Below are 23,951 nucleotides of genomic sequence, written 5' to 3'. Positions count from 1 at the left end.
GTGTGCACGAGGGTTGTTGCCGCACACCTCTGCCGTTTAATTAATGTAGACATATTCACTTGGGTGGGGCGTTTTATGACACCCGTGCACTTGATTACTTACTGCTGGGAGTGTGTGTGTGTGTGTGTGCTTTCTGGTGTTTATGTGATAGGTGCATTTGTGGCGTGGCGCATTTGTGTGTGTCTGTGTGTGTGTCGCGTGTGTGGGTCTGCACTTCTGCAGGTGTCAGTGAATATGGGAGCATGCATGCATACGTACGTACGTATGTACGTACGTACGTGTGTGCGTGTGTGTGTGTGGCTCTGCATTGGTATATGCAGGCACCTGATTGTGTGAGTTTGTGGATGTGTGAATTCATGGATTTATATTTGTGTGTTAGTGTGTACATTTTGTGTTTGTGTGTGTCTGTGTGTGTGTGTGTGTGTGTGTGTGTGTGTGTGTGTGTGTGTGTGTGTGTGTGTGTCTTTGCTTGTGTGTGGGGGTTATCAACTAGCAAATCTTTTTTGTCATTTTTATATATATATATATATATTTTTTTTTTTTTTACGTTTTTACGTTATAACCCCGGTGTGCATGTGCGTCTGCACATGTTTGCGTGCACGTGTGTGTGTGTGTGTACCTGTGTGAGCTCCGGACAGGGAGCTGAGGACCCGTGAGATCTGCGTGGGGCCGTCGTAGACCTCCACCACGTCGTTGAGAGCCGTCTGGAAGTAGGTGAACTGGCTGAACACCACTGCAAACAGAAGGCAAAACAACAGGGAAACACAGAGGCATTCATAATAACCCCACAGAGCAGGCATGGACACAACACAATCACTGACATCAGCCATCTCCAGATTCCCAACATGCTACCCACCATTGTAATCAAGGAGATATACACTCCTCCCTAATCAAACACAGAAAATGACTGCCTGCTGTATTGACTGTATGATTTGTTAATGATTTGTTCAAGCAGTACACTACACCAAATACACATCATAAAATAAAATCAGTTAGGCACTAGGAATATCAGAGCGGCATATCATGACTAGGAGCCAAGAAGCCCACATTTAGCATTGTGTGTAGATCAATACAGCTAGGTCAGCTTGGGGGATTGCCATTGGCATGAAAGGACTGTCAATCAACAGTCTGTTGGATAGTAGTAGAAAATAAGGCAGAGGCTATGCATTATAGACCATGCTATGCATTATAGACCAATGCAATATGTTGTTTAAGTCCCTCCTTCAACTCCTACTTCTACCGGGTTGTGCCCGCTCTATTCAACATGTGTCTGGTTTAGCGTGGATCACATCTTAAAGTTAATTTGAAAGGGAGAAAGGAAGAGAGAAAGACGGGGGAGCGAGGTAACCATCCCTACGCCAACTGACATTCACATAACAGGCAGCACGACTGGGACGTATCACCCTAATATCACCCCATGCTCCACACAATGTCGCCCTGCAAATCCCCTATCATCCTCCCTCTGTGGCTCCAACTCCATCCCTCTCGCCCTTGACCTTGGACTGTAGCCACCATCTATCTTCCTCTCTCCATCTCCCAATCTCTCCATCTCTCCCTTAAACGTTCTCTCCATCTCTCTATCTCCCTCTCTCTCTCTTTCTCTCTCACACACAAAAACACTAAAAACCAGCCAACACTACAGGTCTACTGGCGGGCCGATACGGAACGAAGTTGGTTTTTTTTCAACAAAGAACTGAACACACAGTCTTTAAGACAAGCGTGTCTTCTGGGCTGTGGATGAACACAGCCAGTGGCTTTCAGATACTGATATCCCTGGGACAACGCCAGCGCTCGGAACGGTGGCCAACATCAGGGACGGTAGTGAAACAGGGGATTATTGGTGGAAAGTTTGTGGAAGTAAGTCTAGCCTGTGCCGTGTGCGTTCCCAGCGTTTGCCTGTGTTTCTTACGTTTTTTTTTTTTTTTTTTGTAATCCAAATATTATCCAACCTCGGAAGATCAGAGAAGATGTTGCGTGGGAAGCAAGCCGTGACCTTTAAGATTGAAATGCCAAAAAAGTAGCCTGAAACTCTACTGCTTCCAGGCACCAATTACTTTCAGCCTTGTGTCTGTGTGTGTGTGTGTGTGTGTGTGTGTGTGTGTGTGTTTTTGTGCATGTGTGTGTGTGTGTGTGTGTTTGTGTATTTTCACATGTGTGGGTGTGTGTGAAGGTAAACTACTTCACAAACTAGTGAATGTGTGTCCGTCTGTGACCTTGTGTGTCTGTGTGTGTCTATCTTTGTGGTGTCTGTGTCAATTAGATCAGTCATATTAGTTCATCTTCCTCGTGGGTGACAGAGCCCTGGGTTGTCCGCCTGGTGAAGACATGTGGGCGAGCTTCAACTGAAAATTAGTTCTTTCTCTTGCGTTCTACCCACCTGTAGGACGGAGCGATCAGGTCACAAAAAAAATAGTTCCCTGGACGTGTGCTACTTTCAAGTGTGTGAAAAGAGCCTTCATTTCGCCTTTCACAAGTTCTTAGAATTTTTTATTTTTTTTGGAGGACACTTGAAGCTACTGCACTAGGACACAGTTGGCCCATTGAGCTCATTCGACTCCATTTTCGGCACCTCGAAATACAAACTCTATTCATAATACAGCATTTTTTCGGAATCTTGAGTCTCTTGATTTGGCAAAAAAATTGAATTCATTCTATCTATAAAAAGCCTTGATGCACATTTGTTCCTCGTTGTGCACTCAGTTCTTTTGTTGATTTGTACGCCGTTCTTGCTTACCGTAGTCCTTGGGCACAATAACAGAGTAGAGGCAAGTCCGTGCACTGCTGTAGTTGCCAGGGTAACCGGGAGACAGGACTACACCTTCCAAACCCGAATACTGGCCACCGCAAGGAGCTGGAGAGAAGCACAGAGGGAATTTATATATTAAAAAATATATATATATATATGTATATACGCTAGATAGATCGATTTCAAGAGAGAGCAAGGCAGAGAGAGGAATGGCTCGATATATGTATATATACATATACAGAGGATAGATGGATATATATATATATATATATATATATATATATATGTAGAATGATAGAGCATGATTTATATAAACAATACATACAGAATATATATATATAGATAGATAAAGAAAGAGAGAGAGAAAGATGGAGCGAGAGAGGCTGACAGACAGAGAGACATATAGATGAATAGATAGGCAAACATAGGCCAACAGACGGACAGACAGAACTACAATAGAAGATGTGATGAAACCAGAGAGGGTGAGATTCCAATTGTTTTCCATCTTTCTCCTCCCCTCGCCCCACCCCCCCACTCCATCACCAATGTTCCACTGCTGCTAAATTACTTTTCTTGTCTGATTGGGGACTCAGCTCCAAGGTGTCCCTGGTGTTTGCCACAGTGAGATTGCAATGTTTTCCAAGTGTCCCTCTGGGTTAGGCCTGAGGAGTCGAGGCCCAAATATCTGTGCTCTCTCCCTCACTACTGTATGAACTCCTGAAGGTTTGGCGATGCACTGGTGTCAAGTTGTGTGTGTGTGTGTGTGTGTGTGTGTGTGTGTGTCAGTGTGTGTGTCTATACGAATACCGCCATCAACATCAAAGCTGAAAGGTGTGTGTGTGTGTGTGTGTGTGTGTGTGTGTGTGTGTCGGGTGAATGATTGTTGACAGTGCTTTATCACAGCAGAGGCCGTCAAGGTGATAATAATATGACCAAATGTGATGCACCATTGGTGCACATGTGTCTCTGCTCACATGCAGTGGAATAAGACCGCGGGGGGAGGACGGGGAAGCAGATAATGTATAATTCATAAAAATATACTTAATTTAAATGACAAAATAAGTAGGAGTGGCACTTTTTCTTTTGTCACTGGAAAATGACCAGTGACATAATAATTGACCAGTTTGGGCCTTTTTTAGTTTGGGGGGGGGCGAGCCTCATGCGTGGACACACACCCTGCTCGCCTGTGCACACACCCACACCCCCCCCCCAACACCGGAGATTGAGTCTGCCCGTGGTTCTGACGGCCGTCTCCAGATGTCAGTTATTTACCGATGCAGATGGGCCTGGGCTTGTTCCAGCTGGGCTTGCCATCCCTCCCCATGATGCACGTGAGGGTGGGGTCCCCCTCCAGGGTGTAGCCGCCGTCGCACTGGTAGGTGACCGTGGAGCCCAGCTTGAGGTCGGTTCCCACGCGCGTCCCGTTCCGCACTGCTCCCGGCTCGAAGCACGACTCTCTGGGGTTCTCTGCAGTGGGGGGTGGGGGGGGGGGGGGGGACAGCAGGGAGGGAGAGAGACAGACAAAAGGCCACAGTGGTTATTCATTTGTTGAAATGTTTTTTTTTTTCTTTTCTTTTCCTTTTTCAGTTTAGTCTAACAGGGCCAGTGCTCGTTGATTCCTATCTCAGTAAATATGCTAGTGTTAGCCGACCAGATAATTTCCAGCTGTTGCCCCTGGGCAGTTATTTTAATGTCTTCTATTAAAAGTCTTCTATTATTACCGTAGTTCATTTGATTTTGTACTTGTTGAGCATTGCAGCTATTTCACTTTTTGAATAAATGTACTTACTTAAGAAAATAAACATATCAAATTTATTACATGCTGTCATGAATATTTTCCTCATTGGGTATTCTTTTTTTTCCCCCATCCATTCATTTTTATTTTCTTAGATACATATTTTTATTGTTTATTTATTTCCTCCATTCTTTCCATCATTGATTCTTTCTATCTTTGTTTGCATACTTCTCCCTCAGTTTCTCTTTCTTTTACTTTTCCACACTCCTAGTAACCCTGTGAACCCCATGGCTGTCTGTGGCCCCGTGGGCATCTGCTTGCAGCAAGCAAGGTCTGCTGACTGCACACATCCGTCCCTCACACTGCACCTTGCTGTGTGCTTGGCTGGAGAAGACCATGCACATCAACTGTCTCTTACTCTCATGCAAACCTGTGTGTGTGTGTGTGTGTGTGTGTGTGTGTGTGCGCACAAACACAGATGTGCAAGTGCATATGGGTACACATGTACACACGCATACTCATACACAAGCACAAATAAACATAGGAAGTAGGAAGTATCCACATGCACGTAAACATGCACGTAAACACACACACACACACACACACATGGCACATCCTTCCTCAGCCTTGATGTCTTACACACACACACACACACACACACACACACACACACACACACACACACACACACACACAAAAACAAGTGCATGCACAAATACACATGCACTTCTCCTAACCCCAGATCTATCACCAGCCCTGATGTGGACAGGTAGATGTCATGCTCTATTTTCCACTGACCATCTGTAGAATTCACCTGTCATTTAAGCAGACTTCACCAAATGACACACAACATGAACACAGCGAGCCTGCCCCTACCAATCGAGCTCAACTGCAAAGACTGCAAAAATTACAAACAAAACACCACCTCGGTCGAAAACCAACTTAGCTGGAATATTATGTCCTGATGAAAACCACAGACAAGAAGATGGTCCTTTCCCTTAATTGTTCATTTCTGTAGATTAGCCGATGATTGCTAAGGCAGATGTGAGAAAATGCAGCTTTCAGATACAGAACGATAAGCAATTAAAGACAAGGTCCAACACTTCCTGGAGATGGTCCTAGCCAGTTCCTGTTAGCCAATTTTGTCTATGTTTAGAGCTGGAATTGGTAACTTAATTAAGCAGTGCTTTTTCAGCCCCCTTTCTGAATCACGTAGTTAGCAGAATTCACAAAACACTTTCAAGTGAAAGATTACTAGAGCCCCTTGGGACTCAAGTGATTGTTCAATGTGTGAACTGTTTGTCACATCACTGTGCTGCTAATGGAATACATTTCCCAAACAATCTGCTCTGAACATTCTAAAGAGAGTCACGTTATGTCCAAAGAGAGAGGCAATGGAAAGAAAATGAGAGAGAGAGAGAGAGAAAGACCGAAACAGTGCAAGGGCAAGAATGAGAGAGAGAGAGAGAGAGAGAGAGAGAGAGAGAGTGAGAGCAAGAGCAAGAGCGAGAGAGATGGAGAAGCAGGACCTTGGGGCAGTTTCCCCTAATGTGATTTCTCATGGCAGCCCTGGCCAGATATGAGTCGGGAGGGGGCAGGCCATCAGCTAGCGTGATGCCAGACCAAACCGACCAAAACCTGTGGCCAAACACCTTCCTTGCCGTGCTGTTTGTCTGCAACAGAGTAGGTAATTGATGTATTATTTGGTTACGGTTCATTAGTGTGAAGAATGGAAAGCAGAGAGGGGGCGGGGGGAATTTGTGGAGCCCCACACTGCGTCCATCTGCTCCCGCATATTGACTCTACCGTCTTGACACTCTGGCGGCGCACCGCATTAAACAGAGTCGGTACTGAGTTAAGAGGTAGCCACTGTATAAAATGTGTTGCTCAAAAGCGCACCATTTGCACCCCATTTGCATCCGACTTGGGAACAGACTGCCTGGCTGTGTAATGCAGAGAATGTCGACTTCTGATCCGTTATAGCCCTCCTGCCCCCCCCCTCGCCTAACCTCGCCCCGTATATGCCACACACAGGGCCAATAAACAGGGTGAGTGGAACCAGAAGGGATCAATCAGTCAATACATTGACTGATCGGTTACGCGCGTGATCTCTTAGAATTTGCTTGAATTGAGGTGGTGAGATTAAGCCGCTGTTCTTTGGCGTGTAAGCCCTCAACCGAGCTACCCCTCTCATCTAAAAGCACGTTCATTGTCAGGGAATCTCTGTAATGTTAGCGTCTGAGGTGTTAGCGCTCCGCGAAAAAACAAAACACAAACGTTTCCAAACCTCCCCCTAGAGGAAATCATTTAGCATGAAAAATAAAACGCAGACAGGCCAGATCAGCAACGATGTCTGTGTGCCAACCCGGGAGTCTCACTTCTGAGCGCAAGCTGTGATCGTTTCACACCCTGCCTGTGTGTAGCCCTGGCTGTACCTTTCATGACGGCAAATAAATTCAAAAGGGCCCCCGATAAAAAACGAGTAGTGGTTAGCTAGCTGCGGCGCGAGGCTACACAAAGGGGGGGCGCCCTCATTTACGAGGAGCTATAAGTGCGGCGGCGAGGCATCGATCAAACGCCTTACGTTTAGTTGCAATTACTTATTTATTCTTGTGCTGGCTGCTAGCAACAATAGGTTGCTTAATACCCCGAAATGGAAGTAGAAAATTGTTGAGGTGGGGGGAGGGACACCTGCTGTGTTCCAATATCCATACTTCTATGAGTACACTTAAACGTAGTACACTATCCGCACTGACTAAGTGCGCTGATTTTCAGACGTCAGTGTCGTTCCAAATTGAATACTCTACGCGGTGCACTAACCAGAAATTACGATCGTGACGGCCGCTGTGTCTCCTCCCCCACAATAAACATCCCGCTTTGAACGGTGAACTCTTTACACATAGTAGCTATAATAAGCTATAAAAGCTATAAAAGCTACATTAATGCAGGCAATGTGAAAAATGTGCTGATCAGCCCGGGGCCGCCTTTTCCGCTATGTAGCTAAGATGGCTGCCGTTGAGTACGAAAAGTGTGCATCGATCCACACTTCGCGGTTTGACCGTTTTGAGTACACCATCCGGGTCCTTTCAGTACACTTATTTTCGCTGGGATTTGAATTGGAACGCCCTATGTACTCAAAACTAAGTATAGTGAGTGCGAAGTATGGATATTGGAACACAGCAACCGTGTTCTTTCCATCGCTGGGCTAACTCTGGGCAACACTTACTGTATCTCCCTCGCTTTGGACCGAAAACAAACAGATGGTTTGAAAAAAGAGAGGTAGAACAAACTGTGTAGAAGGTTGATAGCCACGACAGAATCATCCATTCTCATTTTGCTGTAGGGAGCTCTTGATTAACTTTTGAATTAGGATTGCTTTCAGCCAAATCATAAACAGAGAATAGACAGCTAATAAAACTGCACAAATGATCAATCCACCCGAGTTCTGTAAAATCAATATCTCTTTCGAGTACGACTGACAGCGAGTGCAAGGGCGAGATAGAGAAAGCCGTTATTGCAAAAATGCACACCACTCCTCCCAACCATAAGAGGGCGCACCTGTGTACTGCAACACAAATCCATTGCTGCTGAGGGAAGCGTCGCTGCGGAAGGCCAGGAAGAGCGTGTTGGAGCTGCTCTCGATGCGGTCGGGTACATCAATGCCGTAAAAGCTTCCCAGCAGGGGGCTCAGGGAGTCTGGCCCGTCGTAAATGTGCAGGAAGTCATAGCTGGGCTCCAAGCTGAACCTGGAACAACAAGGGGTTGTTAAGGCAGCCTGAGATGAACAGTAAAGTTGATGATTGAGAAACTTGTTAACGGCAATGTCTGCACTTGATTTGAGAATGAGAAAAATTATGTTGTGTGGACTTTTGGGTTTAGTTCTTAGGAGTTCAACCAAACTAAAGTGCAGAGTAGTGTAGCGGACAGTTTTTGACTCTGAGCATAACCCAAGGTTATGAGTTTGGATATCAGCAGAATACCTATAGGCATTCCTGAGCAAATTCCAACTCCTGCCAGCTCTTTAATAATGTTACCTTCCATCTAAAAGATCCCCAGGCACTTTGGAGAAGAGCGTTGGTTAGCAGTAAACGTTGTAAACTAACAACAATAACAGGAGATGGGGCTTTTTGTGTTTAAGGGCTAGAATTTGAATGGCTGTATGTAATGCGTGGTTCAGGGTTGAGCTTACTGATTAAAGTTGAGAGCGATGACGTAGTCCTGGGTGACGGACACGGTCCAGTCACACTCTCTGCCGTGCGGGTAGGGCTCTGGGTACTCCGGGGACAGGATCAAACCACCAGGGCCGGTCAGGTTCCCCCCACATGGAGCTACGAGATAAGATATGAGGTACCTCAATGAAAGCTGCATTTACAGTCAATACAGACTTGTGTAACTTTCACAGTTTAGTGTCAATCCGAAGGAACAAAATTAAATTGATTGTTGTAGTTTTGATATGATTGGCCATGATTTTGGCCAATCATCATGAATCATTTTTGCACTTTTTTATTCTTGAACCATATATGATGTCCTAAATCAACCCAATATTGCTGGTATGCATTTCTGAAAAAGTAGGTGAATTTAGCAAAATAATGTTAAAGAAAAAGATAAAAGTGATTAAAGGCTTTAACTTAAGTACCATTACCCATGCTTGAAGATCCCCCAAAAAATTCTGAAATAAAATGATAATCTGTGCTCATTAGATCTCTTTGCGGCCAGACAGAGATGTGTGAACTGGCAATGAAGGAGTTGTCAACTGCAACTGTCAACTTGTCTTATCATTAGTAGCTCATGTGTTGGGTGATGTTCAGTTATTAAAATCTGGGATATGTCATATTAAGACAAAATCAGGTCCAACTGGCAACTCACAGCACAGCTGGCTGGAGTTTGCTTTTCAAGGGGAACGTCACGCTTGCTATTTTATACTACAAGATTACTGCTTCAAACGCATGTTGCGTTGTGTCACATCAACTCCATTTCGGTGGAAGAATCGCAGAAAGTTGGACCATTGACATAATTTGTCAGAGATTTGTGTTATCATTGGTTTATAATACGCGTATGATGCAATACTCTCTTGTGGCTCCTCTTTAAAGTCTGATAAATAAAAAAATAATGACAGCAGTAAAGGACAACGACATTCAGCAGTTACTCAGAAGCCTTCATAAAGAGTTCCCTCTTGTTGACACTGCGATGTCCATCGTGACCAGACACACAGCACCATAGTCTGTTTTGGTTCAAAGCAAAAATAAATAGCTATTAAACTTACTAAAGAAACCCAGATTAAAGAAGGCAGCTCATTACATAGTCATAATTACAACGGTTAATTACTTCCCCCTTAGCTGAGGTTTAGTTTCTTTCATATTCCTACATTATGAAGGGGGAAGGGGAGACAAGTAGTGTTTTTTTTATTGTATATTCCGAGTATCGGAATATCGGATCTCTCCGTCTCCCTCCCAGCAAAGGTTGAGATGATGGCACGTTTATTGAATTTGCCGCTTTAAGGCCTTGCTTCATAGCAACCATGTTTCCGGCCGTTCTCATCGCACGACAGACCTCCCGGAACGGGGTACCCCATACGGGCCGTTATAGGTGGGAAGAAAGACTTCAGTTCCATGGGTTTTGTGGCGAGAGGCAAGAGAGAGCAAGGGACCACCAGTAGAGGGATATCCGTTTTCCTTGCACAAGTTTTCTATAATCGCTATGTCAAATTCTTTGTCAAAACTCAAATATTTTTTCCCCTCCTCGTTGATGTTATTCTCGTTATGTTCTTCTTTCATCGCGGCACGGTGAACAGGCGTACACAGCTCACAGGAAGTAAGAGAATGGAAATTGCATTGTGGTTGACCGGGATAACGCTCCAATCCATGAACCTCTCTCAGCCTCGCTTCATATCGACGGTGGGGGGGACTGAAAAGAACATCCAAAAGGCAAGACCGAGGAGACGGGATACACGTGTGTAAGAATAGCTTCCCGGATGTTTATCAGTTATATTATCAGTTCAATCACATTCCTTCCTTTACTGCCTGACATATTCGTCACACACACAAGGAGACTTCCTATCACGAGTGATGCAGGATCTCGTTATCACTATGGGATTCAAACAAATCTTCCCAGGGTTGGCTCTCCCCAATTTCGGCAGCCAAACATGTAAGGATTATTAAGTACGATGCATCAAACGTACCTGCTACTTAATGACATGTGTCCTAATGCACTAGTAATAATCATAATAATTCAATGCATTATTATTGAACTTTTCAAGCACTTTCACATGCAAGTTTTTGTTGGAATAATCACACTTCATCCGCTACCGTTGGCAAGAAACTTGGGATACCATGATCGACTTTGTCACTAAAGCAAAGTAATACTCCACCAAACTAGGAACGTTGCTTTAGTTTGGTCACCTGTGCAGGTGGGCGGGTCAGGCTGCCAGAAGAAGCGGCTGTTGATCTCGGTGCAGGTTATTTTGCTGGCCCCCTGCAGGACGTAGCCGGGGTCACACTGGAATACCACGTGGTCCCCGGGCTCCCTGCTGTCCCCGCCGCGCGTCCCGTTGGTGGGCATGCCCGGGTCGTTGCACGAGGTCGCCGTGGAGACTGGGAAGGAAGGAAACAAACATTTTTGTCATTTGTATTAAAAATAAATCAGATCTTTAATATGTTACTTTTTTTTTTTGTTTGCCTAGTTGTATGTATTGGATGGATTCCACCAAAAAAATCAAAAATCAAATGTGCATGAACTGTCTATACACACACACACACACACACACACACACACACACACACACACACACACACACACACACACACACACACACACACACACACACACACACACACACACACACACACACACACACACACACACAGTGACCCATTTTTAAATGGGCCGATTTCGACTGCCCAATAATAAACAGTCTCCATATTTTCATCTTTGTTCATCGTTACATAACCACACATGCAAAATCACACATAGACGATCACACACACACACACACACACACCTACACCCTCACCGACGGACACAAGTTTATATAAACACAGTGCACCGTGTCACCCCTTGCTCACCGGAGAACTGCAGAGCGAAGCCCTGCTTGCTGGTGAAGAAGTCGGTGGTGAACTGCAGGCTGACGGTGTTAAAGGTGCTGTGGGCGTCCGGGGGCAGCGCGGAGCCACTCAGCTCCCTCAGCAGCACCCCTCCTTCCTGGGGCCCGTCCCAGATCCGCAGCACGTCGTGGACCTCCTCCGTGTGGAAGACCAGGAAGTGCAGGCTGAGGAAAACACAAAACACATTCACAGTTACATTGACATTTAGGGCATTTAGCAGACGATTTTATCCAAAGCGACTTACAATAAATACATTTGTCAGAAGAAAGAGAAACAAGAGTACATCGCCGCCGGTACAGTAAAGATATTCATTGAAACACCAGAGGTCAAAAGGTCAGATGACGCTGGTGACATGTTGACCTGTATTTCCTCGATGATGAATGTGTATCTGATGTGGAGGATAGGTTTAATTTATCATTATATGCCTCTGATTAGCATGTAGTGATGTACTAGTGAGTACCTAGTTTAGACTGGGTACCCTAGCCCATTCTGCTGGCGATATCAATTCAACCTGCAGAAGGGTCTGGAGAGCAATACATTTCTTTCTGCTTCCGATACGCTTTTGCGGGAGCCAATCACCAAGCTGGCTTTTCCCCCTGGCGTGCTATTGGCTGGTTAAACACAATGACGACAGGGAATCGACAGCAAGCAGCCAATTGCGTACAGAGTCATTTGAACTAGGCCCGTTGATCAGGCCTCTTGTGCTGAAGAAAATGACAGCAGCCTCCCCAGACCAAAGTGCAATCTACGATTGAGCTTGGTCTGGCAATAGCCAGACTATACCTAGTTAGCACCAGAAGATGAAGTTGTATGGGTGTATAGTAAGGTACTTAGTGCTTCCATAGTCAGGTACTTACACATTGCAATCCTTACATCAGGGACAATGTATAAAGATATTAGGATATGGGATAAAAAGCAAACCCTATCGATTTGTTAAACTGAAGCACTATTTTGTGCTTGGATTTGTAAAATAAAATAAAGCAAAGTCCAACATATGAGAACAACAGTCTCATGAGATCCCCACCACGCTGACCAAGGAGAAAGCTAATGTTTAACATAGCCAGGCAGACTTCCACGTTTCTTATTGCAGCTAAAACGTCTATGTATTGACCTAAACTCCTTAGTTTCACCTCACAAATACATTACAGTCTAAAAAGGCTTATCTCGGCCTGAAAAGCATTTTGTGCAAATAAAAAATGGAAGACTCCCAGCTCAAACCGTATTATATAATGGGACTTTTAAGGTAGCATCATCATAGTAATACAAATATAGCCTTGATATTGACATTTCCTACAGCTAAATATAGATACTTATAGCTTCAAGAAACAGTGGACTTGTGCTCACATTTAAAGCCCAAGAGACGGCCAAAAAAAGAAAAAGAGAAGGAAAAAGAAAAGGAAAAGGTATGCCATTCTGCCATTTAAAAGGATATAAGAAAATAGCAATGTAAGCTTTACAGGTCCAGTGACAAGGAAAGTGTGGTCATAGACAGACGCACAGACAGATTCCACAGTTTTCCTCAGATGTTCCACAATGGCAGCCTGCACTGTGCAGACGCTGGCTGCCACAGCGTTTAATAAGCACACTCCTGACATCGGAAAGATTAGACTGTCAGAACATCTACATGTCACTTAGACTCCGGCATCTGCCACACAGCTGGCCTTTTAGAAAAACGGTCCAATCAAGCATACTCTAGCCGGCACGTGCCTCTGGTGTGTGTGTGTGTGTGTGTGTGTGTGTGTGTGTGTGTGTGTGTGTGTGTGTGTGTGTGTGTGTGTGTAATATAGAAGGATGTGTGGATGTGTGCGTTTGTTTGTGTGGTCATGGGGAGAGACCGGGGGATAAGACCAAAGAGACAAAATGTTTCACAGCAGAAAGAAAACCAATGTTATTTCACCAACTTATGTTTGGCACCAGACACTCAATATTAAAGGTGGCATCTGTCCGCGAACAGACTGCCGCTTCTTCACCCATTTAAGGTTGTGAGGCAATGTTCTCTGCACATGTTTCGGCTACAGTGAAAGTGTGCGATCGACTTCACGTAGTTTGAATCGCTGCACAAAAATCTTGTGTCGCACCAAAATTCAATATCACGTATAGGTTTCGTATTCTATGGCTCTTGTCTTTCTGAAAGGTAACATTGGAACGAGACACTATTGTAGTTGGATTCCTCTCTGAAATAGTTGTCATCTCCAGTGACAGGTCAACAGTCACTCTCTTGTGTGCTATCCACAGTGCTTTGGAAAGTAAACACGAGAGCTATTCAATACATGTTTTTTTTCTTCTTTGCATTGAGTGCATTGTCCGTGAGTGCGATCGTGTGCTGAAGTCCCAGTGAATAAAAAAACAATAAGTGCACCCTTCCCATAACAATGTCTGTGAATAATAAACATACTTTGGAATGGAATAAAAGAGCAGTCTGTATAAGAGCTTAATAAAAGGATTATTTTGAATCACAAATACAGGCCCACCCAAACATGATTATAAGCAGATGCAGATCCATTGTCTGCTTGTAGATAACCTATTTTGGACTACTATAAATAATTGAGGGCATGAATTATGGACGACAATTGATACAAATATTTTGGTCCTGGATTAGCTCGGAATACACACACACACACACACACACACACACACACACACACACACACACACACACACACACACACACACACACACACACACACACACACACACACACACACACACAGTAGGTAATTAAATCCATTGTGCATTTAGCCAAAGAGCTCTGATAATGTGTCTCATTGTTCTTGTTTAAACTATATCTGTAATGCACTGCTCATATTTCGGGACCCCATGCGCACATTATCCCGCACCGGCCTCTGTGGAGTAGAAGATAGCCTGGAAAGTGACAATTCCATCATTTTCGCAGTTTTAGTCCCACAGACTAAACAGCAGGCAGACCACATCCACACCCATGCGTCCATGCAGAGAGGCACGCACAGTGGGATGTGCGTCCGACTAAACCTGACGTGTTCAAATTAGCCCTTTTTTTTGTTCACTTCCCCACACATGGGTGGCAAAATAAATTCTAACACAAACACACGCACAAACCTGGGCCTGGAGCAACAGCTGATGTATGTACGCGAAGCAGTGTTTCACTGATACGTCGGCCTCACCCACCAGTGTGTTGCATTGCTGCCTAATTGGTGTCAAATTGAGGCTCTGCAGCTATGTGATGTGTTGGCTGCAGCCCAGGGCTACCCCGCAGCATTAGAGGATATCACATATAACCAACATGACAAGCCCTGGCGCAACACTTGACAAGCCTGTACGCAAGATCAGCATATGAGGAGAAACACGTGCAGACAGGGTTGCAAAAAAAATGAAATGAAAACACACGTGTGTGTGCCAAGCGTACATAGTAGGGATTGTTGTTGTTTGTTTTTGTGTGTGTGTGTGTGTGTGTGTGTGTGTGTGTGTGTGTGTGTGTGTGTGTGTGTGTGTGTGTGTGTGTGTGTGTGTGTGTGTGTGTGTTGGGGGGTGGGGTGCATACAATCAAAAAAGAACATACAGAAAAACAGAGAGAGGCTGCTATGAACAAACACACTGAAACAGTCTGGGTATTCGCTGAGCCGCACATTACAGCATGTCTATGAAAGGACCAGCATGATGAAAAAAATAATTGATCCCCTTTTGCTTTGTTCGCTTATTGCTTTTCTGCCGGCACTCTCGGCCAGCGATGCATAGCCCCCTCTCACGCCGAGCTCAGCGGGAAAAAAATAAACGTTTAGCTTATGCCGTCACCCTCGCTATAGAAAACCATTAGCAGATGACTTGATAGGTTTGCACTTATGAATGGGGGACTAACTGCTGAGCTCAAGCGAGGGGGTTTAAGTATAACATACATGAACAACCTCAGCCAACGGGTGTAAGCGGGGGCTATCCGATGGACAGGCAGATAGCCAAGTCACGTCAAGAGCTTTTTTCTTCCCGCTACGCTAATGCTACCGCGATAAGGCAACTGTGCAGGTAGGCTAGCATATCGCGCCTCGCTCTCAGGAGAAGCAGAAGACGAGCTCAAAGCCCCTCGCCCGCCCACCTCATGTAAGCGCCTCCAGGGGGGGTTATGCTAATGCAAGGTACAATATGCTAATGGTAGCATGAGCCTCCTGCACACCCGCCACACATCCAGATCAGGAGAGTGGGGAGGGGAGAAGAGGAGAGGGAGGGAGAGGTTGAAGAGTGGTGGATGCTTCGCAGGATTTGCAGGAAGTTAATTATAATATGTGCAATTCCATCGCGTAAGAGCATGCATGCTTACGTCACTTCAGGGGTGGCAGGTCTACACTGATTCGGTTATCCAGCTCAAAGGATGGTGAGGCGAGAGATGTACACTCCCATGACCGGGAGGGCCATGGGTTTGATTCCCACTGCACCACCAGGGCTACGAATGTTTGATATTGTTAGTGAGTTTGGAAAAATGCTACCATTATATATTCATATGTTTTCCTTCATTCTAACGGTGTTATCAGTGTGTGTGTGTGTTGTGCACGTGTGTGGTCGTGCGCTTTGTGTGTGGGCGCACAGTTTTCTTTTATGGATTTTGTTTAGATTGTGTGGGAGGAAGTAAATTATTCAAAGAAGCAGGAAAATATGCAGGATATGAAAGAAAGGAAAGGGAAAAAAAATGTAAATCCTAAAAAGTGTTCTCGGCTGTGTTATGTAATGTCTTATATTAGAACATTTTGTCGATTCATCTATCCTTCATCTCTCTGCCCGTCAATCAATCCATCCAATCATCAACACACATCTCACCGTTACTCCATGTGAGTGAGTGATGTGGAGAAGGAAAGAGGATGAGGTAACCGAGGATGTGTACAGTCGAGAAAGATCAATCATGATCAATCACTGATTGTCTATGTATTCAATGCATTCTACTCTTTTGTATCTTTTCCCTTGTCTACATCCTACTTCATCAATACTGGCCTGGTCCAAACCCCCTGGCTGGCTGGTTCAGGGCTGTGGGAAAGACAACAAGCAGGTGAAATAAAAGGCAACAACAGACAGGAATGTGTGTGTATGTGTGTGTGTCTGTGTGTGTGTGCACGTGTGCATGCGTGCGTGCTTTTCTGCTTCTCCAAGGGACTTTACGTTATGTACCCATCATATTGCATATGCGTTAACAAAACACCATTCAACACATGTACCAATAAACAACATCATTGTGTCTCATGCAACTCTCATCTTATGTCTCATGAGAGAAAAGACAGACAGAAGAGAATGAAGCGTGATGGTGCGAGCGATCCGAGCACACGTCCCTCCCTCCTTCCGCCGTCTCTATTGTTATGGGGCGCACGCGACAATGTGTGCGTGTGTATGTGCGTGTGTATGTGCATGTGCATCTGTCCGCCACAGATGTGTGGATATGAATACGTGTGTTTGTGTGTGAATTAAACTAAATGCAGGGTGCTAACCTCTTTACCATATAAGGCAGTGTTCCTTCCACGGCCAGCCCACTGGGACCATATATCAGTGGCGGCATGTCACTCATCCATCACAGGGCTGGAAGGCCACCTCTGTCAACTGCAGCGCCCCCAAGAGGTGGGGGTGCTGTCCTGAGTTGGCACTTGTAGCTAGCTAGTATACATTACGTTGACACAACAGTGCATTTGATTCCGCGGCCATCAGTCTCGGTTGAGAACACTAATTGCCTTGATTGGACTGGACCTTTGAGATAATGAAGAGCCCAATCAATCATCTCAGTGCAATCATGTAAGTGACATTTGATCTTCACTTGAATAGGATATGATTTCTGCGCCCCCGCGTCCCTACTCGGCCCATTCGGCGACGGCTACTGGAAGATTCCCCAGGTGTTATGCTGACAGCAGGGGAGAAAATAACCAACAAAGGGGGCGGCGGAGGAGGGAGGTGGATAGACTAGGGACAGCGGGGGCGGGGGGGGGATATCTCTATATGAAATGAAATAGTAAGGGGGAAATCAATCTCTGTCTGCTTCTTGTATTGTGGTAAGAGTGACGCAATGGCATGAAAGTGATGCTATCATAGTGGGAACAAAAGCGTATTCAAATTCAATTTCAGACCAGGCGCAGGTGTCAAATTGTGCATTGGACGGGTGAGATAAAAAAAGTGCGGTAGCTACACACGCACACACACACACACCACACACGCACACACACACACGTACACGCCCACACACACACAGCGTGTCTCAAGATAGAGCTGCACATATGATGCTGGGATGCAATTCCTTCCAATAAAAACTGTGTTTGTGTGTGTGTGTGTGTGTGTGTGTGTGTGTGTGTGTGTGTTTGGAGGGTGGGCTGGTCGGGCAGGCGCGAATGAGGTAATAACAAGCAGAAAAAGGGGAGAATCCATCACTTTACAAAAATTTTCCCCACCTCTGTGACACACTCAATAATCCCTTTCACTTGTTATTACGACACGTCTCTTCCTTTTGCCATCTGATCATCCATTTTATTTTCAAATCTTTGCCACCACCACCACCACTGTGCCAGCCCTTGATCTGGCGTAGTGTAAAACAAGCTAGGTGTCTCACAAGCCCTCGGGGCACTTTCTAATTAGACCGCCAGCTTTGGTCGTTAGCATCTTAGCAGACAAACCAACGCCTGGGCCCTAATGCATTGCAAATGCTGCTTTATAATGGATGCCGGTGGATGGGGATCAAAGGCAAGTACACAGAGCCGTACACCACACTCACACAGAGAAACAGAGCGAGAGAGAGAAAGAGAGAGATAGAGAGAGAGAGAGAGAATTTAAGGTATCCAGTGGTGTGCGAGAAGGCGCTAATGAACCTATGCTGGTTTTCACCTCAAGTGTTGAAACATGTACAACGTGTTGCACAACTTGCACACGTTCTCACCCGTGTGCACATGCAGAAATACGGGCTGCAGTGCACGTACAGTGTGTGTGTGTGTGTGTGTGTGTGTGTGTGTGTGTGTGTGTGTGTGTGTGTGTGTGTGTGTGCGTGCGCGTGCGTGTGGGCACCGTCGTGTCTGTGGGAGCGAGCGCGTGCGCCCGTCGTGCACCCGTACGGAACGCCTAGTGAGCATGTATTCAACGTCAGGTGGTTCCTACAAGATCAAACGTGTCCAGCCCCCAAAAAGTACATGAATTTAATGGAATCCTCTAGCCCGGGCAAAACTCTATTCATAACATTAAAATGTTCAGTGCCCTGAGGAGACCATACGTCCAACACTTACACGCTGATGGACATGACGCCCCATACTGATGAGCACCGGAACCTGACCCCCTAGGAATAGTTAATCTGATTTATCAGGGCACGGACCTCCTTTTTATTCTAGACACCCACTCGCTCTCCCCTCTCTCTCTTCGTGCCTCACTCCTGGCTCTGTTTCGCCTCTTCTGTATTCCCCCGCCCCCCCCCCCCTCCTTCTCTCCCCTACAGCCAGACACACTTAGGGGGATGAGGATGAGGAACAGTGTGCCCTCTGCAACGCAATCAACGTCTGCCTGGAGTACCTCGGGGGCTCGCGCACACGCTACCTGGCCGCCCCTTCACTCCCCGGGTTCTTTCCTAAACCGCAAGGATGCTGCAACTCCAGGGCCTATTAAGTGGTCCCCCTCTTCTGCATCTTTGGCCCGTGTGTGCGTGCGTGCGTGTTTGTGTATGGGTGCGTGTGCGTGCGTGTGTGTGTGTGCGTGTGCGTGCGTGCGTGCGTGCATGTGTGGGAAGAGCGGTTTCTCATTTAATTGCGTCAAGGGCTTAACTGGTGTCAATTCTGTTCTGGCTAACATGCACTCAAACAGGAATGGAAGAACCAGCCGCCATCTTTGCTCTGTCGCACACACCAACATCAGGTGAACGCTCCGAAATGTTTTAAATATCAAACAAACTTTGACCCAAACTGCAGGATAGTCTAGCCTTAAGGGCGTTTGCCTCCCGAGATGCCCTCAACCCAGTTATGTAAACCTTCTGCAAATGGACCTCCTAACCAGACACATTAAAGCGTCTAATGAACAACACAATCTTTTCCGACTGAGGGAGCACAGACAGAGAAAAACCCCCTGTTGGAGGAAAAGCATTGGAAATCCACCAAGGCATTGCAGCACTAGTAAACTTGAGTAAAGGGGTGGGGGTGGGTGGATGGAGGAGACAGACCTGACGGTGCTCCCGGGCGGGGCTTCGATGGTCCAGACGCAGTGGAGGTTGTGTTCGTACGGAGCCGGGTATCCTGGGGAGAGGATCCGGCCTGACGGGTCATCCTTGATGCTGCCTCCGCACTCGGCTGGGAGAGAGAGATAAGGACGAGAGAGAGAGAGATAAGAGAGATAAGGGAGAGAGGGAGAGAGATAAGGGAGAGATATGAGAGAGAGAGAGATAAGAGAGAGAGATAAGAGAGAGAGTGAGAGAGAGAGGTAGACAAAGAAAGGGAAAGAGTGAGAAACAGAAATAGAGAAAGGGTGAGAGTGAGAAATAGGAGAAAGTAAAATGAGAGAGAGAGAGAGAGAGAGAGAGAGAGAGAGAGAATCATGCAACATTGGTTATTAATGGGTTGAAATAGAGGTTGAGATATGAGCGAATGGCACAAATGTAAATCAAAGGCCGACCATTTTATTACACACAGAAATGGAATGAAAAGAAGAAGAAGAAAAAAAAAAGGCACTCGCAATGGGCGAGACAGGGTTAACATGCTGATGCCCTAATAAAATTTTAAGCGGGGAAGGTGCATCATACCACTTACAATAAAGTGCAGTGCATCAATTCTCTCTGATCATTATTAATTATTGACATTACAGTCATGTACTAAACACAATGGGCTTATTTATCCTGCTGGCAATTGAATGATAGAATGATTGAATGATAGGTGCTCCACTCAATATTCCCAAGTCAACACACACACGCACAAGCAAACAGACGCACACACACACGTTTGTATGTGCATAGCCAAACACTGCATATACTACCTCACATGCACACGCACACACACACACACCAAAAATGTACACACACAAACAAACACATACACCAACACAAACCGTGGACAGAAGAACACAAAAGACTCGCCCAACACCCAAGGCATGTCTTTGCTGTCAAGGCAATCCACTTTTGTCCCCGCCATGATGTCATCCTTCAGACTGAAGAACCGATTAAAAAAGTTTTGTATTTTAGGAAACTTGACAGCAAAGGATTAGATTTAATAGAGCATGATCACAGGAAGACACACTTGGAGCATTAACCAAACATCTTCAAAGAAAATTCTTACAGTGCAGAAACAACTAAGGGAACAAAGGTGATAGGAGTGAGCATCAGGGAGTGTTATGGATTGGCCATGATGGGTGAGGGCCTAACCTTGCAATGCACTATGGGGCATAGTGGACATGTATGCAAGACAACTAAAGGAATATACACGATAAAGATGTCTTTTGGCCTCATTATCCCTGCACAGTATCAGACTTTGTGGCTACAGTGTAAATGCTAACCAGCTCAACACCTTTCTATTGGAGAGAGGAAGGGGGATACCTCTAGGTGCATCATTTATAAAAATGTGTTTTAATCAACAATGTAAATAAAGTTTGTCAAGTTATGTCAAGTTATCATTTGTATAACTTGACATTATTTGGGATTCATGTTCCACAACAGGTACTGACAGAAGATTCCATCATGAAAAATAAAAACTGAATCGGACTTGCTATGAATGTTATTCCCTCCAATCTTTCTTAACAATAACAGCAAGAGAAATCAGACATTTGGAGAGCCACAAGGGAAATATCTTTGCTTTTAGTTTGAGTCATCAATCACAAAATGTGTGGAGGCGTATCCGATGCAGGGCTGCAGTATTTGCTGATGTTCTCAAACTAAACGTTCATCCTGTGGATTCTGTGATAGATGCTTGATCATGCACAGCAGTGAGTTTGTGTGTGTGTGTGTGTGTGTATGCTTGCAAGAAAGATAAAGAGAGAGAGCAAGAGAGAGCGAAAGACAGGGCAAAGAGGGGGCAGTGAGTGCATGTGTGTGTATGTAAGAGAGAGCGAGAGAGAGCGAAAGAGAGAGCAAAGGGTCTGTGTGTGTGTGCTTTCATGCGTCTGAGCGTGTGTGTGTATGTTTGTCCGAGCGCCAGCGTGGCCCCCACTGGCGTTTTGTGCAGCTGATGGTGCCAGTTGCTGTGCTCATGTTTGGTGTGGCGCCCCTCTGAGGCATTAGAGGATTTACTGCTTGTTGAGCTGTGAAACGAGTACTGTCATATCTCCAGGACTGCACTGTATAGACACACACACACACACACACGCACGCACACGCACACACACACATGCTGTGGAGAGTAGCAAATGGTTTGATGTTTGACCCAACACCCAGATTTCTTCTGGTTCCACTTAAACTAATGCGTTGCCTTCAGAGAACCACCCGGACCGAAGCGTTATTTCCCCCCCGGCCTCTGTGCTGTCCTCTTAGGCAGCTTAAAAAAAAAAGGCATTCCCCAGAGTGCTGTGACGTGTGAAGTGACTGTTGTGAGCGTTCGCGAGACAATCCTGGAGACAGAACAAAGCCGCTCTCCTTCTACCGGGGTCAGTCGGAGGCTTTGAGGACCCTGCAGCCTGTTATGGATGAAGACGCATACGATGGCGATGAACTGTGACTGCGAGTGGGAAGGTGGTGGTGATGCTGATTTAAAAACAAAAAAAACAATCACAAATCTCTCCCCGCACACGTGTTTGTATCCCGCTCTGTTCCTTCCTCATGCCCTGTTGTTTATCTCTCGCTGTTTCTTTAACATGTACAGTATATCAAATCCACATATGAAGAGAAATTCACATTTACCATCGGCATATTCATATCCCTCTCTTAAACAAGAATCCAAACTATATCCGGTGAACTCCACCGGTACTCCACGCACTGCTGAGCTTAAATATATCCTCTCCCCCTCTTCCTATTTCCAGCGATCGCCGCTCCCACTGCAGAGGTGCGCATGCTGTGGAGGTGGTTTGTGGGGAGGGTAGGGGTGGAATTCTGACCCGCTCGCTCTCTAGCTCTGTGGCTCTCTCACTCTCGTGAAATCTCAGTGAGAAAAAAAGTGTGGGTCGGGTTTTCACCGACAAGAAAGGAAAATGTCTGGTTGGATGGGTTTATTGGCTGACTGTATTTTTCATTATATACATATTATTTTATGGATTAAACCAGTTATTCTGGAAGTGGGGGTTATAAGAATATTTCTGGGCGCCTAGATGATTTGCGTGTCCAAAAAGTAAATTGAAAACACATTTATATTCTTAAAACATTGTGTGTGTGTGTGTGTGTGTGTGTGTGTGTGTGTGTGTGTGTGTGTGTGTGTGTGTGTGTGTGTGTGTGTGTGTGTGTGTGTGTGTATTCGCACTGTTGCAAGTAGGCCGGGAGGGACAAGGGGGTCACTAGTCCCTGGTTTTAAAACCACTGGACCAGCTAACTGCACTATGTCATCCACTGTTGGGTCTTCAGTGATTTGGTCGGTTTGCTAAGACCCAAGTAAAATTTGCACATTCTGAAGATGGGCAGTTGGTTAATCATTGACAAACATTCTATTCCAAACTAGTTTTTTAGTTGCTCACATGCATGTGCATCTTTGTTTTGTTTTGTTGTGTAGCACACATATAAGTGCATAAAAAAATTGGCAAGGGAGATTCTCCCACCAAACAACACATCCGCAAGTTTCTATTCTGTGGTTACTCGCCAATGTGCGTGCTCATGGGCAGAGACAGAGAGGTATGCGGTTAGAACTCTAAGCCAAAATGGTGGCTGCATTAGAGGCAGTGGAATAATTCAGAATTGTGTGTGCCGAGCAACATTTCAAGATCATCATTCTCATCTTTAAACCGCTTATCCGGGGTCGGGTCGCAGGGGCAGGGGGGGGGGTCCTGAGGCGTTCCCAGGCCAGTGTTGAGAAATAATCTCTCCACCTAGTCTTGGGTCTTCCCCGAGGTCTCCTCACCACTGGTCGTGCCTGGAACATCTCCCTAGGGAGGTGGCCATACGGCATCCTTACCAGAAGCCCGAACCACCTCGACTGACTCCATTCTAAGCAGAGGATCAGTGGCTCTAATCCAAGATCCTCACGTATGGCTGAGCTTCTAACCCTTCACATTTCAACATTACATATGTAAATGTATTTTCTTGGAGAATTAATTGATCTTGCCTCTCTATGCCTCCTCGATCTATCCCTCTCCATCCGTTTGACTGCCATTGCAGCTAGAGAAGCATCTTGCCCAAGGGCAGCCAGACTCTCGCGGGAGCAATCGACCATGCAACCCTTTGGTTGATGAGTGAAAGCTATTTCCGCCCACAGGAAAACATCAGGATAGATCTCACGGTGAAGGTTTGGCCCTTGAGAGAACAAGTTGCATATCTAGGGTATGTATTTCATCCCTCTTCAAG

General features: G+C 45.6%; 1 protein-coding gene across 1 annotated transcript in view; it reads right to left on the bottom strand.

Annotated features, from left to right (window-relative positions):
* Positions 1–23,951, bottom strand: part of csmd2 (CUB and Sushi multiple domains 2) — a gene marked incomplete at its 5' end in the record, with an annotated part of 216,943 nt that overhangs the window by 64,196 nt on the left and 128,796 nt on the right. Inside the window, 8 exon segments of the mRNA XM_084484866.1 lie at positions 620–733; positions 2,735–2,851; positions 4,019–4,213; positions 8,040–8,227; positions 8,671–8,809; positions 10,880–11,071; positions 11,543–11,745; positions 19,707–19,833. Of these exon segments, the coding sequence (XP_084340992.1) occupies positions 620–733; positions 2,735–2,851; positions 4,019–4,213; positions 8,040–8,227; positions 8,671–8,809; positions 10,880–11,071; positions 11,543–11,745; positions 19,707–19,833 (1,275 nt within the window).

Source organism: Micromesistius poutassou (genome assembly GCF_964030765.1).
Source record: "Micromesistius poutassou genome assembly, chromosome: 20".
In the NCBI taxonomy this organism is placed as follows: Eukaryota; Metazoa; Chordata; class Actinopteri; order Gadiformes; family Gadidae; genus Micromesistius; species Micromesistius poutassou.
The sequence above is the reverse complement of the archived record's forward strand: the minus strand, read 5'-3'. Positions and strand labels throughout refer to the sequence as shown.